Below are 24,954 nucleotides of genomic sequence, written 5' to 3' on the forward strand. Positions count from 1 at the left end.
CGAGATTGTTTCAAAATTTAAAGGTTAATATGGAAAGAGTTAACTTGTGTCATTATAGATTTGATCTTGATTAAGGAATCAAGATGGGATTAAGGTCTGGAAGAAGAAGAAAAGGAGAAAGATAGTGCTAAGTCATGTACGACTCTTGCAACCCTATGGACTGTAGCCTGCCAGCCTCCTCTGTCCCTGGGATTTTCCAAGCAAGAATACTGGAGTGGATTGCCATTTCCTTCTCCAGGGGATGTTCCTGACCCAGGAATCGAACCCAGGTCTCAAGCATTGCGGGCAGATTCTTTATCGACTGAGCTACGTGGGAAACCCAAGGTCTGAATAGACCTGCGAAGCCCACGGTCTGAATAGACCAAGCTAAATACAGTAATTATACGGCAAGGCAACACTTCTGAAATTCTCTCCAGTGAAGGAATAGTTTTTCTGCCCTATCCATTATGGACCAATACTTTAAAAAAAACACAAAATCCTACACTTGGATTTGAAGACAGTATCAAATTGCTCCAAGAGTTTTCAAACTCTTTACCAATGTCTGGACTGAGCTTAGCATGGACCAAGAATAGTCATAAATGAGCTCAGACCACACTTTGAGCAGCCCTTCTCTGTGGCAGGATGTGCGGTTCCCCAAGTAACATCATATCCAAATGGGAAATAAAAATTACTGGTCACACTGTTATCCATAATGGTAACAACAATAGTTATCACTGAAATTAACATCAACCATCTATACAAAATATTCAAGATAGGGAACTGTCCAAGCAATGGGAGGAGATTAGAGGCTTGTCTTTTACATAGAGAACTCAACTTCTCCAAAAGGGTCACAGAACACAAATAGATATGATGACCTTGATTCCAAAGTAATTGCTTTATGGTGATTTAAGGAAAGACAAATCCCATTATACAGAAGATGGACAGAAACATCTTCTATGGGTCAATCTGCAATACCAACCCATAACTGTCATTGCTGGGAAGAGACTCAGCATCCAGAAGGGGTTAGGAGAAGACATTCCCAAACCAGATAGGCTTGATTTAACTGCAGATACAGAGGGTCAAGTTACTGATGTCAACACAGTCCACACAACAGCCGACTCTAGGTCGGCACCACACACAGCCTAGCTCAACCAAGAGAGAACAATAAACAGAGAACAACTATCCATATTACAGGAAGGCCAGAGCAGAAGGACAAGAAAGGAGCCATTACACCTTCTGGGGAACGGCGAACACCATCCAGGCTCAAGGGTCTTCCAGAAGACACTCTGACATCCCCATTGTGTGCCTCTGAACACTGGGATCCCTGGACCAGTGTCTCCATGACACTGAGATAGCCACGCACAGAGGTGGCTCCACGCTGTAAGCTGGAATCAACAATACCGATTTCTGCAGCATCTGTCTCTGGCCTGCGACACTTCACTTACCTGGAGCAGTTTTGTAGCACGATGCTCGGGAGGGCAGTGATGGGGCGTTCTTTGCCTTGGGGCTCTGGGTACTCTGCAAGACTTGCCTCTGCCGCTTCAGCTCCTCTTCCCTTTCCTGGGCTGCTCGGATCTCTTCTTCAATCATGGACAAAGTCCGCTGCTTTCTGGACCTCAGCTTGAAGGGCCCAACCATTACATCAGACTCTTGAGTGGCCAGGAGCGAGGCTGTGCTTCTTAACTCAGCTGCTTCCGAGTACTTGCTGAAGTAGCTCCCTTCCGGCCTGGTCTCCTCCATGTTTATTGGGCCACTGGGCTGTACCGCTGGCAGTGGCTGGGAGGGCCCCCTTTCCCTGAGCACCCTGTCTTCAGTAGACAGAATCTTTGGCAATACATCCCTTTTCTCTTGAACAGGGGAGGACACCTGAGGTGGTTCAAACATGCTCTGAGGCTTCTCTGAGCTGGGAGCCCTGGGGCCAGCTTTCTCTTGACTTACTTGAGGTCCCTGTTGTTCTGCTCCACCCTTGGTGGTTTCAGACCCAGCTCTGTCTATTTGCTCGGCGATGGCTTGTTGAATGGCATTCTGCACCAGGAGACCAGCCTGATATTCCAAGGGGTCATCAACTGACGCAGAGTCTCCCAGTGTGGACAAAGGGGAATAGAAACCATGATCACTGAATGACTTGGAGACCCCTTCTCCTCGGCCCTCTGAGGGGTTGTCAGTCTGGGGAGTCTGGGGCAGAGAAAAATCGGCCAGTGAATTCTCCTGCAGGGCATTGGTTGTCTCATTGGAGGCCCCACTGTCGCTGATATTGTCCATGCTGAAGTCATTGGACAGGGTCTCCAGGACGGTGGTATCCTGGGATCTCACCGACAGCTCATCCAAACCAGAGTCCAGCTCCTCTTGAGTCAAAGAGACATTGACTGACCTTGAAAACTGATCCAAGATCCCAGGGTCGTCATCCTTGACCACGGTGAGGACGGCCCGAGCACTCGTGAACTCACCATCCTCTGCCCACAGTTTGGATAAGGGCCCCCGTTTAGAGGGCTCACTGTACGGCCCTTCCTTTCCCTGGGGAGCTGTGCTGCCCTGGCCCCCTCCTCCAGAAGACTGACTCTCTGGGGCACAGTGGGCTTTCTGCCCCTTGGCTGCTGAGGAGTCTTCAGGAGGTGCCCCAACAGAAGCTGGTCTGGAGATGGTCAGTGTCTTGTCTGAGTTGATGGACCCCAGAGGTTTGTAGAAGGGCTTGATGGAGAAGAGCCTGGGTGTACTCTGGCCCCTGGCCACTGTCTGCCTGGAATTCTCCATCTGCTGGAACTGTTTGCGGGCCGCGGAGAAGTCTATCTGCTCCGTGACGATGTCCTCCTTTGGGTGGTCAGTCACAGAGGGATGCTCCCGTGAGGGTGCGGGGGCCGTGCAGAGCTGTGGTGGGGGCTGCTGCTGCTGCTGTTGCATCAGCAGTTGCTCCTGCTGCGCCCTCCTCTCCTTGCGCTCCTTGTACTTTTTGTGCGACTCCAGATGTTCCTCATCCAGTTGCTCCTCGATGGTCTTCTCCTGCGGAGGGTTCCACCATTTCGCGGCGATACCAGGGTTCTTCTTCACGGCCTGACTCCGGATGAGTTCCCGCCTCTCCTTTTCCAGCTCCAGCATCTCTTCTGAAGGCCTCACTTTCCTGACACGGTACTGTTCTTTCTCACTCTCGTCGTCCTCGAAGAGCTTGGAGGGCTTCTTGTCCTCGTGGAAGGCACGCAGCTCGAACTTGGCTTCCTTCTTGAGCGTGGTGAGCGTCACCTCCCCGTCCCGGGAGGAGCACCGTGAGCTGGTGGAGGAGCTGGGGCTCACGGGCACCTGCAGGCTGTCCCCCAATACGTCTCGAGGCTGCTCAGGGGGGTGGCCGTTGGCTCTTCTGCCCTCGGCCATGGTGTCAGAGTCGCTTTGATGGAGCTCCAGGTGCGGAGGAGCCTGTCTGCCAGCTGCCCTCTCGGTGACTTCCGGCTGGACAGCCGCGGGGGTGGGCGGGCTTGGGCTTCCGGCCAAGATGGCTGCTCCAGGCTCCGGGGAGGATGTGCCGTTGTAGGTTCCGTCCACAGCAGAATCACAGCAGTTGGCCTCCAGCACCTCGTCTAGATATCGGATCTCTCTGGCCACGTCATTGTCCAGAGATTCGTGGTGATCAGCAAGGAGGCCATTGTGGGGGGTTGAGTAGAAAGGGGAGGGGTGGTCCATGGAATGTGGAGTCGAGGTGATTCCGGTAACACTCTTACATTCTGCAACAGAGACCTCAATTTCCATGTTCTTGTGATCTGGGGGAAGAGAGCTGGTGATAGATTCCAGGGCTTTGGCACTACAGTTGTCTCTCTCGTGTTTTAGCCGGGTATCATCCTCAGAAAGCTCGGGAGGCTTCTGGAATAAAGAGAAAACAGAAATCAGAGTTAACGACCTCATTGCTTATGGATGTGAACCTCAGACATGAGCTGATAATTAACTGGAAGGAAAACTGAACAACAATGGCAGAATCTTTTGAATAAAGGTTTCTCTTCTAAAAAGGCCTTCATATATTCATTTTGTTACAGTAACAAGTACCTAAACTTTCTTAATTTTACAGATTCCATTTTGCTTACCTGGTGTCCATAAAATTCTAATTAAATGCTAGTTCCATTTTTACATTTAAAAGTAAACTGGGATTTGGATCATCTGATGACATTGCTCAAATAATTTCTGAAGTGGAAGAGATTAAGTATCAATTGTACCACAACTTTTCAAAATATTTCATGGCAGATTTTCTGTAGAAATGTTAATAGAACTATTGTAATGTCCCCAGCTATAAAAAAGAAGGCCCTTTTGCAGGAACCAATCTTGAAAACATGATTCTCTGCCAGATGTAATGCAATTATTCTGTAGACAGGAAACTTTTAGGAAAATTTTTCCAAAATAAAATACTGGAAAACAGTAAATCTCTTCAATGGCCCCTTGAGAGCTACCGTATCCCACTGCATGCCTGAAATTGACCATGTGCATTATAAACACAGAACCAAAGCCACTGACTCACACAGTTCTATTCCCTGGAACAACATCAAAACAATGCTCCTTAGTTAAGGAGTGAATGTTGCTTTGAAAGGCTAGACAACACCACCTCCCATCTAGTTCCTAAAATGCTTTATATGTGACAGCTCCAATTTTGTGATTAAATAAGAAAACTATCTTTTTTAATGTTTTTAAATGTATCATGTTTTTCATTAGTTATCTATTGCATGTCAGTTTATTTGGCATTAGTTAAGATTAATTTTCAAACTGTAGGATCATATTTTTTCATACCAAAGGTCTCTGGTTTATCTCAGAAAATTCAGCGGTAAGTTGTGAGCTTAATTTGAGTTCCCTCAAGTATTTCACTAATACTTTTGTCAGCTCTGTTTCACGTCTTAGGTCTAGAGGGTACCTGCTATTATGGATATAATACAGTGCAAATTGCAATATTATATAATTTTTTATTTAAACATTAAAGATTTAGAACATACTATTAAAACACCACCTGGGATAATCCTCAGTGGATTAATTTCAGAATTCTTTCAAGAAAAGTGATGATTATGGATTTGTTCATAATACCTAGAAAAACATGGAAGTTCACGCCATATGCTCTGCATTGCTGTCAGAATGTTGAGAAACTCTCACTGGTCAACCAGGAACTGGAAGGTTATCCACAAACTGAGGAGGGTTTCCTTCACTGTTTCCCACCTTCTTCTTTACACTTAATCAATCAAATAATATGTATTCCTTCTTCAATAATAGACAATAAATATTCCTTCTTTGTCAAAACCTTCTGGTCTCAAAGGACCTTCCACTCTTGATCTGGTCTTTGTCAAAGTCTGATACTTAAGATTTATAATCTCTACTACCACACAATTGCACTCATCTCACACGCTAGTAAAGTAATGCTCAAAATTCTCCAAGCCAGGCTTCAGCAATATGTGAACCGTGAACTTGCTGATGTTCAAGCTGGTTTTAGAAAAGGCAGAGGAACCAGAGATCAAATTGCCAACATCTGCTGGATCATGGAAAAAGCAAGAGAGTTCCAGAAAACATCTATTTCTGCTTTATTGACTATGCCAAAGCCTTTGACTGTGTGGATCACAATAAACTGTGGAAAATTCTGAAAGACATGGGAATACCAGACCACCTGACCTGCCTCTTGATAAATTTGTATGTAGGCCAAGAAGCAACAGTTAGAACTGGACATGGAACAACAGATTGGTTCCAAATAGGAAAAGGAGTACGTCAAGGCTGTATATTGTCACCCTGTTTACTTAACTTATATGCAGAGTACATCATGAGAAATGCTGGGCTGGAAGAAACACAAGCTGGAATCAAGATTGCTGGGAGAAATATCAATAACCTCAGATATGCAGATGACACCACCCTTATGGCAGAAAGTGAAGAGGAACTAAAAAGCCTCTTGATGAAAGTGAAAGAGGAGAGTGAAAAAGTTGGCTTAAAGCTCAACATTCAGAAAACGAAGATCATGGCATCCGGTCCCATCACTTCATGGGAAATAGATGGGGAAACAGTGGAAACGGTGTCAGACTTTATTTTTCTGGGCTCCAAAATCACTACAGATGGTGACTGCAGCCATGAAATTAAAAGACACTCCTTGGAAGGAAAGTTATGACCAACCTAGATAGCATATTGAAAAGCAGAGACATTACTTTGCCAACAAAGGTTCGTCTAGTCAAGGCTATGGTTTTTCCTGTGGTCATGTATGGATGTGAGAGTTGGACTGTGAAGAAGGCTGAGCGCTGAAGAATTGATGCTTTTGAACTGTGGTGTTGGAGAAGACTCTTGAGAGTCCCTTGGACTGCAAGGAGATCCAACCAGTCCATTCTGAAGGAGATCAGCCCTGGGATTTCTTTGGAAGGAATGATGCTAAAGCTGAAACTCCAGTACTTTGGCCACCTCATGCGAAGAGTTGACTCATTGGAAAAGACTCTGATGCTGGGAGGGATTGGGGACAAGAGGAGAAGGGGACAACAGAGGATGAGATGGCTGGATGGCATCACTGACTCGATGGACATGAGTCTTAGTGAACTCCGGGAGTTGGTGATGGACAGGGAGGCCTGGCGTGCTGCAATTCATGGGGTCGAAAACAGTCGGACACGACTGAGCGACTGATCTGATCTGATCTTTATTTTATTTGGGACCACCGTTAACTAGTGGCTCTTTTATCTTAGCTCACTCACTCAATCCTATCTGATTCTTTGTGAACCCATGGACTGTAGCCCAGCAGGTTCCTCTGTCCATGAGATTCTCCAAGGCAAGAATACTGTAGTGGGTTGCCATTTCCTCCTACAGGAGATCATCCCAATCCAGGGATCAAACCTGTATCTCCTGTGTCTCCTGCATTAGCAGGCAGATGCTTTACCACTGAGCCACCCTTTAGAATGAACTAAAAAGACATGACAAAGACAACTGCTACTGTCCTTTAAAGAACATTAATTAAACATTCTTCTGTTAAAGAGATTGTCAGTAACTTCTACGTCATTTAAGAATTACAGGAAATTTGAATGCGTGAAACTTATTGGCTGCCGTTCAAACGTCAGGAAAACCTAGGTCAAAATTAGCCTGCTCTATGGAAAGCTGAGCAACAAAAAGAGACACAGTACTGCTATGGTGAAAATCAGACTGCCATGACGCTCCCACCTGCGGCTTCATTTGGCCAATGATTCACTGCTAATATTTTCATGGGAGTAAGTAGAGCTTTCCTTCTATCCCTTTGGCTTTGGGGAGGGAAAATAGGTAGGAAAATAGTAGGAAGCTGCTGGGACTGAAATATGGTGAAAAATATTGCTCTACTGAAACAGAAAACACTTTACAATAGTTGACATGACAAGAAAAAGGGCACTGTGACATTGAAAGAAGCAGAGAGGCATGTAATTAATTCTATAGTTCAGTTAGTCATGGGTTCATTCATTTAAAATGCAGGAGGCTTATTCTTTAGGGCCATGATGAAATTAGCAGCAACAATAAGTTCCAGGAGACAACACCCTTTTCTTAACAAAAACTGGATTTCCCATACTTCCTAGGAAGTCATAAATCTATTTTGGGGTTTACTTAGTCTGGTCAGGTGAAGCGAAACACTTGCCTATATTAACCTCTTGTTGCTGATCACAGAGATTGGAGTAACTAAGCCTGTCTCCACAGCATCCCCAGGAACACTTTGTCAGCATCATCCCCTTCTCCTGGATGCTTCATGGTTCTCACATCAGATAATGAAGGAGCAGATGCTCTACAGCTTCTTTTTTTTTTTTTTAAGAACTTTAAAAACTCTATCCTTTTTCCAAGGATATATTCTGAACTAGCAACAACTGTCCCAATTCAAAAGTTTAAATATCTTGAGAACATCATTTGACAGTACATTTTTGCAATATCAAAAACAAAACTAAACAGCTTTAGCCTTGAGTTGGAAATAATGAGTCTCACCAGTTATGTCTGAGATGTGGCAAACATTTTAAAAATGCTAATTACAGGCAAATTTGGAGTCTCAGTGTAATCTGAGGTGACTGCTTTCCAATACTGTCCACAAAAATCTAGACACTGTGGAGTGTAAACAGGAAAGAGGCTCTCCTTCCTGTTAGTTACATGAGGCCTCAGCTCCTTTCCACAAATTCAGAAAATTCTTCCTGAGACTTGATTCTATCTATCTCAGGGAGCAGAGTTCTAAACCCTAATTAGGGCAGAAGTCCTTAAAGAGATAAACAACTCAGCATTGCTGGCTTACACTTCTGCCTCAGAGTTCCTGAGTTTTTGTAAAGTTAGGGAACAATTATAACCAAAGAGCAAATTCCTGAGTTCTGTCTCAGCAGGCAGAATTTACCTTTGTGCTGGATGGCCTGATGTGATCAAAGCCACCACATCATTGTACCAGGTGAGTGAAAGTGGCCTAGGAACCCCTCTGTGCAAGGATCTGGCAGGAGTCTGGGTTTGATGTCATTGCTGCTGCTGCTGCTGCTAATTCGCTTCAGTCACGTCCGACTCTGTGTGACCCCATAGACGGCAGCCCACCAGGCTCCCCCCGTCCCTGGGATTCTCCAGGCAAGAACACTGGAGTGGGTTGATGCAATTAAATGATGTCATATTTAAACCAATAAATACTCACTGCTCCCTTTGAAGATAAGACCAGAATTTTCTCCATGCTTCAGATAAGGTTAGCCTGACTCCAAATTCAGATAAAATGAACATTCATTAAATGGACTGTTAAGCTTTTCTGAAATAGAGTACGCATGTGTACCTGTGTGCTCAGTCACTCAGTTCTGACTCTTTTTGACCCCCATGGACTATAGCTTGCCAGGCTCCTCTGTCCATGGGATTCCTCAGGCAAGAATACTGGAGTGGGTTGCCATTTCTCCTCAGGGGATCTTCCCAACCCAAGGATTGAATTTCCCCAGGTGGAGGGGGACTGAATCTCTAGGTGGAGACCTAACAATCTGGCATGTAATATCTGCCTGCCCTGCTGGCCTCCTGGTTTCCCAGAATAGCTAACAGCTGGTCAGGATGTCTACAATTTACTTTAAAATACTCAGGCAGACACAATATAATATAGCTGTATGTGTGTATGTCTGAAGTTAGCTTAAATTACATTCCAGGAGCAGACACCCTAATCTGGAACACATACGCCAAGAATGGTCAGCCAGGATCTGATCAGAAATCCCACGTTCCATAGGCACCTGCTCTCCTCCAGTTTAGCTCTCTTTAACTCCCAAGGGCCCCTTGCTGCTAAGTCATTTCAGTTGTGTTTGACGCTGTGCAACCCCATAGATGGCAGCCCACCAGGCTCCCCCGTCCCTGGGATTCTCCAGGCAAGAACACTGGAGTGGGTTGCTATTTTCTTCTCCAATGCATGAAAGTGAAAAGTGAAAGTGAAGCCGCTCAGTCATGTCCGACTCTTAGCGACCCCATGGACTGCTGCCTACCAGGCTCCTCCATCCATGGGATTTTCCAGGTAAGAGTACTGGAGTGGGGTGCCTTTGCCTTCTCCAAAGGGCCCCTGAGGCTTGTGCTAATTGGCATAATTAAGGCGAGAATAAAAGGTTTAGATCAAGTGTATTATATATCCTTCTACCTCTCTGTATATTCATCCTATTAATTTTTGAGAGTTTGATATTGAAACTCCCAATTAATTTCCAGGTGGTGCTAGTGGTAAAGAACTCATCTGCCAATGCAGGAGACATAAGAGATGTAGGTTCCAAGATCCCCTGGAGGAGGGCGTGGCGACCCACTCCAGTGTCTTGCCTGGAGAATCCCATGGACAGAGGAGCCTGGCGGGCTACAGTCCAGAGGGTAGCACACGACTGAAGCGACAATGCATGCATGCACATAGTGGAACTATATGTAACCTTGTTCTGTATTTTCTAAGTCTCATATAAATGTGTTATCACACTTTCATAATTTAAAAAAGTAAAAATTAAAACCAAAAAAAGAGGTTTAGAGAGATTGTCCCAGGATCCCCTGGCTAATAAATGGCACAGCCAGGACCTGAAGGAAGGTCAGTTCTTCTGAATTCTATCCCAGTACCTCAAAAGGTGTTCTCCATGACTGGAAGCTTCCAAAATGACAAGGGAAGTCTTATGAAGGTGTATGGATCTGAAGATCATTTGCGTGACTTTCGGGCTGATGGTTTGCACACTTGAATCTCTAGAAGTCACAGTATACAACTGGGCTTCACAAGTCGAGGACCCCTTTCAAAACCAACCAGATACCCTGGAGACCTAAGTTTCAGTTCCTGTCTTCTGCTCTACCTGCAGGACCCTCTGGATAGAGTTGGGGATGCGGACCTCCTGCTCAGTGTGCGGATCTGGCCTCTGCGGCGGGTCCTCTGCTTCCTGTGATGCCATCCAGAGGCAAAACCTGAAATCCCACATCACAGTCATGGCAGTGGACAAGGCTGCGACTTGTCCCCAGCACCAGTTAGCAGCATAGGTGAGGTGCTAGGAGCCATTTGATTTGCAGAGAGGATACACCAGGGCCCTGCGGCCTGCTCAGTTAGGCCACGGATGACTGTGTGCTCTTTCTTCCCAGGACACCTACCTGGGCCTGTGGCTGGGGGCATCAGGCACAGAAAGAACTTGTGAAGGCAATGCATCTTCCTTAGCAGATCTGGCTGGGCCCAGGGGGACGCCAGAAAGGTGTCCTTTGCTACAAGGTCAAGTGAGAAGTAGATGCTTCTACTCACTTCCCCAGTCTGTTGTGCTTGTCACTTCTCTACCTCCCTACCCTACTCTTGAGCTTCCCTGGTGGCTCAGACGGTAAAGAACCCCCCTGCAATGCAGAAGACCTGGGTTCGATCCCTGGGTTGGGAAGATCCCCTGGAGAAGGGAGTGGCAACCCACTCTAATATTCTTGCCTAGAGAATCCCATGGACAGAGAATGCTACAGACAGAGGAGCCTGGCAGGCTACGGTCCATGGGGTCGCAAAGAGTTGGACACGACTGAGCAACTAACACAACACTCTACTGTTAACGATGTCTGTCACCAGCTTCCCAGGCTCCTAGCCTAAATGCACTGTGTGACCCAAATTCATTCAAACATCAGCCGCCTGCTGCACAAGCAGGTTTCTCTGCTCTGAATAACCCAGATTACTTCCTACTAAAGCCACGGTATTTAAATTAGAAACACATTTCCCCAGGTAATAAGTGACCTGATCCTTTAATCTAGTTACTTTAAAGTTCCACCAAAAGTATGAACTCATTCTTGGCCTAGGAAGAGGGGCACCGTACGAAGAAAAACTCCCTCATGGCTGTGGAACCAGAGGGCATCTGTTTCCTTTTCTTGTCCTGCCTCTCTTTCCTAAGTCGAGTTTTTAAGACACAGGGCACAACTGCTGTGTTCCATAGGCCATGAGGGGCTGTTGTTAATGGTTTATTCAGGACTCTTTATTTTCTGGCTAAAGTTTCCATCAGGATGGCAAATGGGAGGAGAGGGTGCGACCTGGCAGGGGGATGATGCCCAGACACTGGGAAGATGTCCACCGGGGCTGCTGAGGTTCATCAGCCGTGGAGGCATGGGGTGGAGCACCAGTCGGGAGATCTGGGGAGACAGACCGAAGCCCGAGGGAACCCAAGGAGCGTGGAAGGGGAGCACAGAGGCTGAAGAGGTAACAGTGGATCTCTGCGGCGCGTCCTGAGAACCTGTAGAGTGACAAGCCATGTGCCAGGGCCCTGGGAGGACCCTAGGACTCTCGAGTGCACCTCACGCTGCAGCAGGGAGCTTACAGCCTTGCAGACAGAGAGAGAGGACAGATTCACATAAAGATAGCAGAGACAACAAGTGGAGAGAGTGCTACAACAGTAACTAGAAGGAAACCGCCTGGTCTGTTCAAGGTGGCAGATGGGGCGGGCTGAGAACGGATGAAGGAAGCTGGGAGCACCAGGGGTTCCTCAGTAGCTGGCCTGCACCTCCTCTCCCACCCCCACCCCAACTAGAGAAGCCGCTGGGACTCTGAGTGGCCCCTTCCACCCACCCCTGTGAAGGTACAGAGAGTGGGAATGTCTGAGGATGGCTTGCTTCCTGGGTTGGGCTCCAGGCTTCTGGGCCAGGAAGTGGAGGGGCGCGACCCCGGAGTTAACCTGGACCGCATTCCAGTCCCAGGCAGAACTTCCTCTCCCCCCACCCCACCCCAGCAGAGCGTCTTCCGGCCTGTAACACCAAAGGCTTACAGGCTGGTGTTGACCGTGGGAAGCCAGGAGGCGGGCCACTCCCCAAGGAGGCCAGAGACCCAGCTCCTGGCTGACAAGAGGCAGATCTAAGACCCCCAGCATTCCAGGGTACTTACAGCTAAATTTAGACTGGATGGGCTCAGGGATAATGACATGACCCCTAATAGAGAGGGCTAATACTAACTCTGCCTCTAGGGTTTCCTCCCCCCACCCCACCCCCTTCCACTGACCTCCTGCCATGAAGCCATTATGGCTAAATGTGACTCTGACAGTCCTAAAAAGAACTTTCTGTTCCTACAGGCTCAGCTTTTCTTTCTGAGAGCTTCTATGGTCTTGGTCAACTTAGCAATCACCCTCCTGCTATTCTCTCTGGCTCAGGTCTCAGGTCCAGGCTTGCAGACGACGGCACGAAAACACTTCTGGAACCCCCTTCCATTGGAAACAAGGCTGGGCTATGTCTTGACTCGATGGCAATCCTGATAAAGAAGTGGTCCCTTTGTAATGTAAGGGGAATCTCCCCACGACTGCAGCCTGCCCTATTAATAGCATCCCCTTCACCCTGCTGAAAAGTCAGTGGCTCAGATGTCAGGCTGCACATCTGGAAGATGTTAAGGTGTGGTTTGATGAACACATTTACAGCTTGGGCTCTCTCTGAAAGAAACGAAAAAGTGTATGTGTGATGGGGGTGTGATGGGAGGAGGCGAGGAAAGAAGCTGTTGCCTCTTCTACAGCAGCTAGTGAAAGGCTTATTTTCTTCAGTCACTTGGAGACCCATTCCCTACCAAAGGGATTGAGAAGCACTGGGAGATTTCCCCTGAATGAGGCGAGATGACTTATTTCATCTCCAAGAAAGGCAAGTTTTGCTTCTTCCTTGATGGGATACACTCCAAGCTCTTTATCAAGGAGTCCTCAGATGCTCTTCCCACAGAAGACCCTTTTCACTCTGAAACTATCTCATAGAACAGTCCCCCACCTCCAGAATAAACCAAGGTCAAGGCCACAGAGGGAACTCTGGCTCCTGCAGCCTGAAATTTCTAGGGTAACTGATTCTGCTGAAAGCAAGTCCCTGGCTTCAGTCCTGTATAACTTAGCTGTGTCCTTCTTAGTTTTAAAATAGTTTGGGATCTTGGATTCAGGCCTGGCCAACCAGTAATGGCAGAGAGCAAAAGCTGGGCTCCACCGTGGACCCGGCAAAAAATCCACAGTGTGAACGCAGAGCCAGGAGCAAACGGTGCCACAGGCTTTCGAGATTAACTCTTTGTCCACAGATGAGTCCTGTACTTAGGAAGAGAGCTGATGCAGTTTTCTTCCCATAGCCCTGGGTCCCAAGCATATGGGGATACATGTTCCCCCGCAAAGCCTCAAGTCACTCTATGAATGTGCCACATTCTGCAATGGGGGCTTGTAGATTAAATAACAAGATAAACAGTCACCAGGACTGGTGGGCCACTTGGTTCTGATGTGGAAAAGGGGACACACACACACACTCAGGCATGCACAGGCACATACTCATGCACCGTCTTCAAAGCATTATCTGGCAAAGAGGAGGTGTGCGCCTTTGCCCGCGCTGTATGTGTGGTGCGGAGCTCCTGCTCTGCCGGTTAGCATGAAAGCTGGGAGTCTGACAAGATTAGTAAGAAAAGGAGCAAGTCTCCTGTCCAAGCCCGGCTGCCCACTCTCTCTCCAGCAGGAAAGGCGTCCACAGCACAGCGCTGCAGTCCCCGCCCTGAGTGCCTCCTCCATAAAGACTCTGGCCTCACGAGGGAACCCTCTCCTTGCAGATCAGAAAGCAAAGAATAGTAAGTTAGGTCAGCAGACTCGGCTTACCCTGCCCAGAGTGCCCGCTTCACACGTCCCCGCTCAGAACTGCCTCTTTTTCCAGGCAGTTTCCTGCGCCCTGGCTCAAGCTGGACAAATTCCTTCTGAGTCTCCTGACAGAAGACTGTGAGGTCACGGCTGGCCCTCCCTCCGCTCCCTCAAAGGCCATTCACACAAAGAAGGACTTTAACCCCCTTCAAAGAGGTCCGGCCCCTCCCTAGCTGGCCCGAGCCTGGAGGGCAGCAGCCAGTCAGCCAGAGGCCGCGCTGGTTCACTCCCTGAGTCCAGGGCTGAGTGGGAAGGTGGGAGGCTAGTGATGCTCAAAGGAACCAGTTAGGGCTGTCTTCTTGGAAAGTTAGATATGGGCCTTGGGCAGGCAGGGAATGAGTATCTCAGTGATGTTAAAGGCAGCAAAGCAAAAAAAAAAACAAACAAACTCACAGATCCTGAAGATCCAGGTAAACAGACTGCATCCAGTTAGAGGAACTTCTTAGGACAGCTTACGTATGTGTGTTTGAGAAGGAAATGGCAACCCACTCCAATATTCCTGCCTGGGAAATTCCATGGATGGAGGAACCTCGTAAGCTACAGTCCATGGGGTCACAAAGAGTCGGATGACTGAGCAACTTCGTTTTAGGGTTTATATATGTGTGTATAAAATAATAAATGCTCACTGTAGAAAATTTGGAAAATAAAAGTCATTCATCTTCCCTCCACTCAGAGGAAGGGAGCTAATCATGCAGTCTCCTTTTAGAAATAGGTATTTCATAGAGTTGAGACCACACTATAGGCAATCTTGTAGCCAATTTTTTTTTTCATTTCATATTATCTCACAAGCACTTTCTATGTCCTTTAAGGGTCAGGGTCTGATATATTTTCAGTGGTTACATTATATCCCATGTTGAAATGGGACAGAATTTGAAGACAGGGATGAGTGCTAAATTCATGGGATGTCTGGGGGGAGTGGTTTCCCCTTTCTCAGGGCTAACTAGTATCTTCTGCCACAAAGAAAAAAAGAAAAGATCCACGTGTGCCTTGGGGAGGCACAACTGCCTCACATACATCCCTCGCTCTTTCACTAGAGAAGCAGATCCTTACCACAACACACTAAGGCTCATGCTTCGTTAATGAGTGGTTCCCAGCACTGCCTCAGGGTGGACGAGTTTCCACTCACCTGGTCACCCAGAACCCTGGGTTAACCTGGAAAGTCTGGGGCATAATTTAGGGTTTTGGCTGACTGGAAAGTCAATCAGAATCCCAGGGCTATCAGGGCCATGCAGAACTCATTTTCTTCCGTTAAGATTTTAGAAGAGACAAAGAGCACAGAGATTCACAGTGAACTAAATAGAAAGAGGAGGACAGATATCAAGTATAGTCCCGTGGGGCCATCTATTTGGGGTCAGTTTGGGAGCAGCCACCCTGGTGAAGCAGCGAACAGTCCAAAGACGGTGGCAGGTCAGCATCGCAGATCCCTGCGACTCTCCCGGGAACACAAGTCTGGGAAGGAGTCACCAGCGTGGATGAAGCCCGGGCAGTCTCTTTTGACAAGGAAGCTAAGTGTATGAAGTGAAGTCGCTCAGTCGTGTCCGACTTTTTACAACCCCATGGACTGTAGCCTATCAGGCTTCTCCGTCCATGGGATTTTCCAGGCAAGAATACTGGAGTGGGTTGCCATTTCCTTCTCCAGGGGATCTTCCCGACCCAGGGATCGAACCCGGGTCTCCTGCATTACAGGCAGACACGTTACCCTCTGAGCCACCAGGGAAGCTTAATGTTTACTGTACTTTAACTGTTTACAACATCCACATGACATTTTTAATGAGCTGAATTTTATTTAGAAATATCCGGGAGTTTCTCGGTGACTGGGTGATACCCAAGTCTCCAGGGAGCGCTATGCTATGGAAACTCTGATGTTAGGCTGCCCTGCCCTTTGGAATAACTGGAATGTTCTACTGTAGGGCCAAATACATTTAAAGATGCTACTTAGGGTCTAAAGTAAAATGTGGAGAGGACATCCCAAACCCAGATTGCCACTGCTCTGCTCGGGAATGAGAGAGCAAGGCACGGCCCTCCATGAAGAAGTGATTTCGAGCCAAGAGGCAGGAGTGGTACCAGGACCCACTACATACTCACACCTGCCCCAGTATACCCACAAGGTGTGTAAAAAATTGTTTTAAATCTCCCGTGTTGGCAAAAGAGGAAATCATATGTGCTCTTGCAGCTTCAAGAGCAAGTGGGCTTCAGCGGTTGTGATGTGCAGGCTTGGTTGCTCCAGGGCATGTGGAATCTTCCTGGACTGGGATTAAACCCATATCCCCTGCACTGGCAGGCGGATTCTCAACCATTGTACCACCAGGGAGTACCGCATGTGCTCTTAAAGTGCTAGTACCTAAGTAGCAGATACATTCTTGACTGGAGTTTGAGATGTCATGGTTTATTACACAAACACACAGATATACATGCACATTGTTATGAGTTGAATTGGGTTCCCTCAAACCCAACTTCGTAAGTTGACGTCCTAACATGCTGCTGCTGCTGCTGTCGCTTCAGTCGTGTCCGACTCTGTGCGATCCCATAGACGGCAGCCCACCAGGCTCCCCAGTCCCTGGGATTCTCCAGGCAAGAACACTGGAGTGGGTTGCCATTTCCTCCTCCAATGCATGAAAGTGAAAAGTGAAAGTGAAGTCGCTCAGTCGTGTCCGACTCTTAGCGACCCCATGGACTGCAGCCCACCAAGCTCCTCCGTCCATGGGATCTTCCAGGCAAGAAAGAGTACTGGAGTGGGGTGCCATTGCCTTCTCCAGAAGTCTTAACATGCAGGACCTCAAACTACTTCAAAGGTCTTTACAGAGGTTATCAAGTCAAGTAATGTCATTCAGGTGGGCCCTAATCCAGTGTGACTAGTGTCCTTATAAAAAGAAGAGCTTTAGACACAGAGGCACGCCTAGAAAGAATATGAAGCGGCCGGGAGAGAAGACAGGGGTCCGTCAACCAAGAACAGGGGTTTGAACAAGCCTTCCCTATAGCCCTCGAAGAAACCAACTCCACCAACACCTTGGTTTGACATGTCTTGTCTCCAAACTGTGCAACAATAAATTTCTGTTGCTTCAGCTGCCCACTTTGTGGTCTGCTGTCGCAACAGGCCCAGCAAAGCAATACCCATGCTCACACATACGCACACCTGTGCACACACACATATGCACATGCATCACTCATATTTGTACACACCACATACCCCTCCCTCTGGCTGCAAAAATATGGTAAAATTAGGAAAAATGCTCTGTTGCAAGATGCTCCAGAAAAAATGGTTTGTTCTCAGAGGCAGAGGGAGAAATGAAGTTGGCAAGCTAGATGGAGACCACAAAATTACAAACGCAGTCCCCGAGTTGTTAGCAGGGGATGATTCTAGAGGCAGCGAGATGGGTGGGTGGGAGGTGTCTCCCGATGGGAAGGGACAGAGCAGAATCCAGCAGTATCTACACTTCGAGGCTACATGTCCATCCTCCTCCCTCGCATCACAGACTCCACGTTTGGGGGTGGTTTTCTGAGTTTATGAAAACAAACTGCACTGCCAGTTTAATTCTCCAGCTGCTGTAGCCTGATCTGTTTTAGTCTCTGAGGTGCCCTGCACTGGGAGCAAAGAATCGCTTTGGAAACTTGGTCCTGGTTGGCTGGGAAGCAAAGTGCAATTTGTGAGGACCGAGCAGCTGGGGTGGGAAGGTCATCAATGCTACTGCGATCGTCACTCAGCGAAGGTCTACTGCCCGCCTCCTGGGGGCCGCCCTGGGTCACACACGCTCACATAATTTCTCTCTACCCTCCTTTGACCAGCTGCAAGGTGGAGATCCTCACCCATTCCACCAAGGGGCGGGCCTCAGCCTCAGGAGTCACGCCCTCCCCCGGGTCACACAGCTGGTTGGGAACAGAGATCTGGCTGGAATCCACAAATCCCACCCATGAGGCAGGGCTCTGTCCCCTGGAAGGCACCCGTGGCAGTTCAGGATGGAGCAGACCCAGCAAGTAGGCTAAGAATCAAAGGGGAAGAATTAAAAAGCAAATTGCAGGCAGTAACAGACTGCCTTTGAAACCACATGCCTGCTTCTCCATGACCCTAGGAAGACCAGGCTTTTCTTCTGGGTCTGTTTTCTGCTCTGTAAAATAAAGGAGCCAAGCTAGATGAACCCTTCCAACTGCATCTCCTTTCTGCCCCTAAACTCTTTTGTTCTGTGACACTGGCATGGCCCCTGGACAGAGGTGAAGCCCAGGATCGTTCTGAGCCTGGTGACCATGAGGGCAGTGTCAAGAGAAAGCCAGATAGCAGATGGGGGCAGCTGCTTTCTTTGAAACTGCTCAAAACCTTTGCCAAGAGATTTCAAGGATTCCGGGAAGGAACTCCGCTCTGTCTCTGACATTCCCCTGGTCAGAACTTTATCTCTTTAGTTGATGGAGTTTATTCTGCTAAATAGAGCCATCCCATTTATGTACCTTCAGTGTGATAGAATGTTCCAAATGGACTTGCTGAGATGCAGCAGACAATGGAGGGAGAGGCTGGCTTCAAATGGTCCTACCCAGCCTGCTGCCTGGAACTGTAAAATAGGGAGGGGTGAGGTCAGCATGGGGTAGGCACCCTCTCCACGGTGCAGAGAAGATGGAAGTTGGCAGCTTTTCAAATTGCTCCGAGACCTAATTCAAGCAACACGCTGAAGGAAGCTTGGGCCTTCCTTCTGACATCAGCTTCCTCAGATGTCAGCTGGGGCATCTCCACATGTCCTTTCTAAATGGCTATGGACGCCTCCTCCTTTCTGGGCTGCTGCCCTCCCCCCCTTCAGGGGGGTGCCTCCTTCCAGTCCCACCTCCAAAAGGTGCCACATCTCAGCATGGAGCCAAGGGGTTTAAAGGAATTTGCACTTAGACATAAATTTGATGGGAATACTTACAATTTAAAATAGGAGCTGTTTACCCAGAAGAATCTCTAATTGGCTTGAAGTGTAGGGAACTAAGGGACTTCCCAGGAGGCCCTGCTAAAAGAATCCACCTGCCAATGCAGGAGATGCGGGTTCTAGCCCTGGCCCTGGGTTGGGAAGATTCCCTGGAGGAGGAAATGGCAATCCACTCCAGCATTCTTGCCAGGATAATCCCACGGACAGAAGAGCCTGGCTGGTTACAGTCCAAAGGGTCGCAGAGTTGGACACAACTGAGCGACTGAGCACAGGCACATGGGAAGCTAACATAACCAGACCTTAATTTATCGAGAGAAAAGGGATGATACAGGAACAGAACAGTAACTTCCCTTAAAAGGCTGCAGGAAATCTAGACTCAGTGGCACCTCCTCAGTGTTCAGGACCCTGAAAGCCACAGAGCAGGGGGTGTGGGAGAACACACGAGAAAGTACAGACCACCCATCATGTACCATGGTCGCATTTATTCCTGGAAGAAATACAATTCTACAGAAAAAGGAATCGCTCACCAACTTCCTTGCCCTTCGCCTTTCCACTGCACCCTCTAACCTGCCTCCAGTAGAGATCAAAAAGGCGGCTTTCGAATGGAGGAGAATCTGGAATTGAAATATATGGTATGCTTCATTCCACAACCAGAGGCAGCTAGTGGTGACCATGCATGGGAAAGGGGCTGAAAAGTCTAGAAGGCCAGTACAGTACCCCTAAGCTGGGAACCTCATTTCTGCCCTGAGTCTGTTTTGGGTCCCTCCATCAAGGATCATAGATTCAAAAGGTCCCTCTGTTAGCTCCTTCAGACACTGTACCCTTATCTCCTGCAGGAATACTGGTGCCATTATGGTGCATCTTGGAGAGCAAAGCTTTAGGAGAAATGCATCGATTGCAATTTTGTCTAGAAAAGTAAAAACCTGCCGGCAGTGAAAATGTGTGGTCATTAAAATCAGCACCTGAAAACTGCAATTTGCTGAACTGATGGAATGCTGGTCAAACTTTAGAAAGGATAGTTCCAAAAGTACCTGGCAACCTGGAATGATGCTATATTAATATATTGTGTATAGAGGGGTACAAAGTTCTGGTTAAGAATGGGCTTTGGTATCCAACACACCTGGGCCTCTCTCTGTAAAAAAGGATACAAAACTTCTGCTACCTTAGGGAGCTGACATGAAGTACGATGACCACTAGGGGCTTTGTCCTATAATAAAAGGACTCAGTGAATGGTGGCTAAAATCGAAATAAACTGAGAAAATAGCTACAACATGTCACAAGAGTTTAATATTCATGATTTATAAAGAATTTGTACAAACCATAGGTAAAAGACTAACAACCCAAACACAAAAAATGGACAAAAGACATGGAAAATAGCTGACACACAAAAAATATATACATTATTCTTAGAAAAAGATTCCTAATCCCACTCACATAAAAGAAAAGCTAAACTATGAGACACATTTTTCACCAAGAAAATTAGTTATCAGTAAGGGAAGAAAAAAGTACCCTCGTCCAATCCCATGAAGTTGCACGGCAATTTGGCATATGCATCCAGCTTTAAAATATGCAATGTTCTTCACCCAGTAATTCTACTTTCAAGCATTTATACTCAGGAATAGTGGCATGTGTATAAAATGACCTCTATCCAAAGATCTTCAATGCCACACTTCTTGCAATAATCAGTTCAGTTCAGTTCAGTCGCTCAGTCGTGTCCGACTCTTTGCGACCCCATGAATCACGGCACGCCAGGCCTCCCTGTCCATCACCAACTCCCGGAGTTCACCCAAACTCATGTGCATTGAGTCAGTGATGCCATCCAGCCATCTCATCCTCTGTCGTCCCCTTCTCCTCCTGCCCCCAAGCCCTCTGAGCATCAGGGTCTTTTCCAATGAGTCAACTCTTCGCGTGAGGTGGCCAAATAAAAGACTACAAGTTAGAGGCCTGGACTATTCATAAAATGGAATATTATATGCAACCTTTAAGAGTACAGCTCCCGGCTCTCTGAGAACTGGCATCGAACAATCTCAAAGATCTACTGTTAAGTGACAAGTGGTACAGGACAGTGTACATGCCATGCTACTTTAGTTGTTAACAAAAAATGAAGGTGACTATATAGTTTATATATATTTGTATTAGTTTCTAGGTGTATCTAATGTATATGTAATAGATGTGTGTATGTGTGTTAGTCACTCATTGGTGTCCAACTCTTTGCAATCCCATGGACTATAGCCCACCAGGCTCCTCTATCCATGGAATTCTCTAGGCAAGACTACTGGAGTGGGTTGCTATTCCCTTCTCTAGGGCTGCTGCTGCTGCTGCTAAGTCCCTTCAGTTGTGTCTGACTCTGTGTGACCCCATAGACAGCAGCCCACCAGGCTTCCCCGTCCCTGGGATTCTCCAGGCAAGAACACTGGAGTGGGTTGCCATTTCCTTCTCCACTGCATAAAAGCGAAAAGTGAAAGTGAAGTCGCTCAGTCGTGTCCGACTCTTAGCGACCCCATGGACTGCAGCCCACCAGGTTCCTCCGTCCATGGCATTTTCCAGGCAAGAGGACTAGAATGGTCCTTCTCTCTTGCCTTCTCCCTTCTCCAGGGCATCTTCCCAGAAAGCATAACTGTCAAAGAGACAACAATGGTTTTCTCTGGAATGGGGTGGACTGGACATGTGAGGTAGCTGTTAACAAAAAAATGAGTGTGAATAGAATCGTACATGACTTAAGTGACTTAGCACGCACACATGCACATATTTAAATTAGTTTCCAGGTATGTATAATGTATAAGTACTTTTTTTCACTGTGTTCCCTTCTACACCTTTTGAATTTTCAACCATGTGCATATATTAACTTGTAAAAAAATTAAGTACATTAAAACATAAATAGTGATATGGGCAAGAACTAAAAGGAAATATGGGACCATGATGGCAGATTATACACCTGAAGATTAATCACTTTCTCAAAGCCAAGGATACCATTTATATACATATTATTTGAAAGAATCACATCAATATATTAACTGGTCAACCTTGGAGAATGGGGAAACTCAATGCTGAGGGCAGAGTGATAAGCTGAAGTGAAACATAACTTTTACAAAGGTTTGTATTATTGAGCATGTATTAATTTTATAATTAGAAAAGTAATCACTGAAAGTAATCATACATCAATAAATGTTACAAATTTGACCTTGAAATACATGCAGACTTAAAAAAGACCATCTTGTCTACTTGTTAGGTATTCCAACACCTCTCAATCTCCAATTTCCATCTCCTTTACTCAGCCATGATGGACAAGTGTGCTTCAAACGTGACCTTCCCTGGAGGAAGTTATGCTTTTTGTGCTATAATGTATCATATGCTCACACTACACAATCGTGTGACACTGTAATCTGTTATAGATGGACATTTTCCTTCCATGAGCTGTCTATTCCCAGAAAAGTTGTGAAACACTCTATGAGTAACCAAATTCCTCTCTGGGAGTCAAATGTCATAGAGTTTCATGAACTGTGTCACAGACAGGATATGTCATAGGAAAACCCCATTAAAAAGTTTTCCAAGCTCTGATTAGCAAGCAGAGGGCAAGAATTGGAGGCTGACCTGATTTGTTATTCTAAACAAGTCTTTTTTTTTTTTTTTGCGCTGCACTCAATTTAATTGTGCAGTGGAGTCAATCAAGTAGCTTCCCATCCACCTATCAGACAGACATCTGGACAGATACACAAACAGGGACTCAGTGAATTTGAATCAATTTTTTCTGTTCTTGAAATGTAGTTCAAAGCTTTGAGTCAAGTTTTAAAAATAATATTTTGGGTTTGCTAAGTCTAGTCTTCTGTAAGCAAAAACACCACATCTCACTAATGTTTAAAGTATGTCCCAGTAATGCTGCTGGGACTTCCCTGGCGATACAGTGGTTTAAGACTCTGCTTCCAATGCAGGGGGTAAGGGTTCGATCCCTGCCTGGTCAGGGAATCAAAATCCCACATGCCATGGAGTGTGGCCAAAAAAATAAAAAAATTTTTTTTAGAAAATAAATAAATAAATAAATACAGGGAGTGTTGGGAAGATGGGATGCAGGATAATTCTGCAAAGCAATCTTTAACCCTGGACCCAAGTGCCATTTCTGCCTCGGGATCCCCTCCCTCTGTCACCTAGTTCCAGCCCTCAGGCCAGGCCTGAGCATCTGAGGTCAGCAAGAGGACTCAGCGTGGAGCTGGGCCCTCTTTACAAGCTCACCCACCAAGTTCTTCTCCACTCAAAGGCAAGAGATGTCCCACAGGAAGGCTTTACTTCCCCAAGACAACACTCACAACTCTGGAGAAGAACGAAAAGCCCAACAATCAAAGGTACCCCTTCCATGAAATACCTGATGAGCTTGAACAAAACTCAGCAAAAGGATCTACCACTTACCAACAGAAAAGAGGTCTGATCCTATTGAGTCAGGACCTGTGGATTGCAAGGGAACCAGTGGAAGGCTCTAGAAGGTTTAGACTCTCATCCACACAACAGGCCTTATCATCATGCTTATCAGTGTCACTATGAACCGACAGCCTGAAAACTCACAAATGGTACTTTCTTAGGCTTCTTCGAAAGCACAAAGTCAGGCTGTGCAGCAAACAGACCTCCGATCCAATTCACTCTGACTTGCTTGAGCAGGAAGAGAGGACCCCAGGACAGTCCAGATGATCAGTTTTGAGTGTACTGCTCTGGACTGGCGCATGCGTTGGGGACACTGGCCTGATGAAGAGCAGGGTGTAAGTGGGTAGCCAAGAAGCACTTTGAAAAGCTCAAGCCAGGCCCATAAAATCTTCTGACTCCACCTCCTACATGAACTGATGCCAGGGATTCCGTGGGATACTGAGCCCAAACCAAGAGAAACTTCCCCTTGACTCCGAGGACCTACCCTGGTTCTGACTCTGCTCTAGTCCCGTGCTTTAGCCAGAAGCAGGGAGCGCCCGTGATACGACCCCCACCACTGCCTTGCCCACAGCTCTGCGCTTCCCAGGCTTGCCCGGGGCCAGCTATGCTGGAGCACATACTAGGAAAGGTTTGGGCAGCCTGAGCCTGGCTCTGCCGGAAGCTGCGGGCCAGTCACATGCTTCTGTGGCTCTGAGTGCCAGGAAGGAACCTCTCCAAGAGAAGAAGAGCATGGAATTTCTCCATCCACCAAGGGGATGCATGATAAACACTGACTAGCAGTTAGTCAGGGCAAGGTGGAGTCACAGAAGGTATTTGACTTTGCACAAAGAAATGTGCTCCTTCCCTTGGCTTACTATCAGCACTTCAGGTCCCATTTCTGAGGATTCTCTCTGCAGGGCTGTGGAATCCCAGGAGCAAGCACTGCGCTTGAAAGCCAACAAGTTATACTAACTATGGAAACAGGATAAAGTCTGAGAACCAGAAACAAAAAAGGGGGGAGGGGTCCCCATTCACTCGCACAGTCTCCGTTCATCCTGTTTACCCTCCAGAGCCCGCCTTTGATCCAGTGGCCAACTGCTGCTCACCAGTTTGCTGCCTTAGTTTTTTTTTTAATCTCCTTATTTTATTTTCTACTTACTTGTGAGTGGCAAGATGATCCAATGGGGAGAACTCAAGTCTAGAGAAAAGGTCACAGTTTGAATCCTCTGGTATCACACAAACTGTGTGATGCTATGTAAGGGATTTTCTCCTCTCTGAAACTTGGGTTACTCCTTTATTAACAGTATATAATGGGCTTCCCAGGTGGCTGGGTGGTAAAGAACCCTCCTGCCAATGCAGGAGACACAGGAGATGTGGGTTAGATCCCTGGGTTGGGAAGACCCCCTGGAGGAGGAAATGGCCCCCCACTTCAGTATTCTTGCAAGAATAATCCCATGAACAGAGGAGCCTGGGAGGCTATAGCCCATGGGTTGCAAAGAGTCAGACATGACTGAGCAACCAGACAAGAAAGGGGTATACTAATTACTGCGGTGGCTGAAAGGGTCTCTCCCCCAGAATTCACATTCACTGGGAACCTCAAAATATGACCTTATCTGGAAATCAAGTCTTTGCAGATGTAACTGATTAAGATGAGGTCATGTCGGATTAGGGTGAGCCCTCAG

General features: G+C 47.1%; 1 protein-coding gene across 6 annotated transcripts in view; it reads right to left on the bottom strand.

The window, feature by feature from the left end:
• Nucleotides 1-24,954, bottom strand: part of PALM2AKAP2 (PALM2 and AKAP2 fusion) — a 515,173-nt gene that overhangs the window by 30,817 nt on the left and 459,402 nt on the right. For 5 of the 6 annotated variants that reach the window (XM_070375129.1, XM_070375128.1, XM_070375130.1 and 2 more), the window contains one exon: nucleotides 1,425-3,825. In XM_070375129.1, the coding sequence (XP_070231230.1) occupies nucleotides 1,425-3,825 (2,401 nt within the window). Of the gene's footprint in view, nucleotides 1-1,424; nucleotides 3,826-19,410; nucleotides 19,435-24,954 lie in introns of those variants that run through there. The other variant, XM_070375134.1, reaches the window with a different exon arrangement.

Source organism: Bos mutus, chromosome 8, assembly GCF_027580195.1.
Source record: "Bos mutus isolate GX-2022 chromosome 8, NWIPB_WYAK_1.1, whole genome shotgun sequence".
Lineage (NCBI taxonomy): Eukaryota > Metazoa > Chordata > Mammalia > Artiodactyla > Bovidae > Bos > Bos mutus.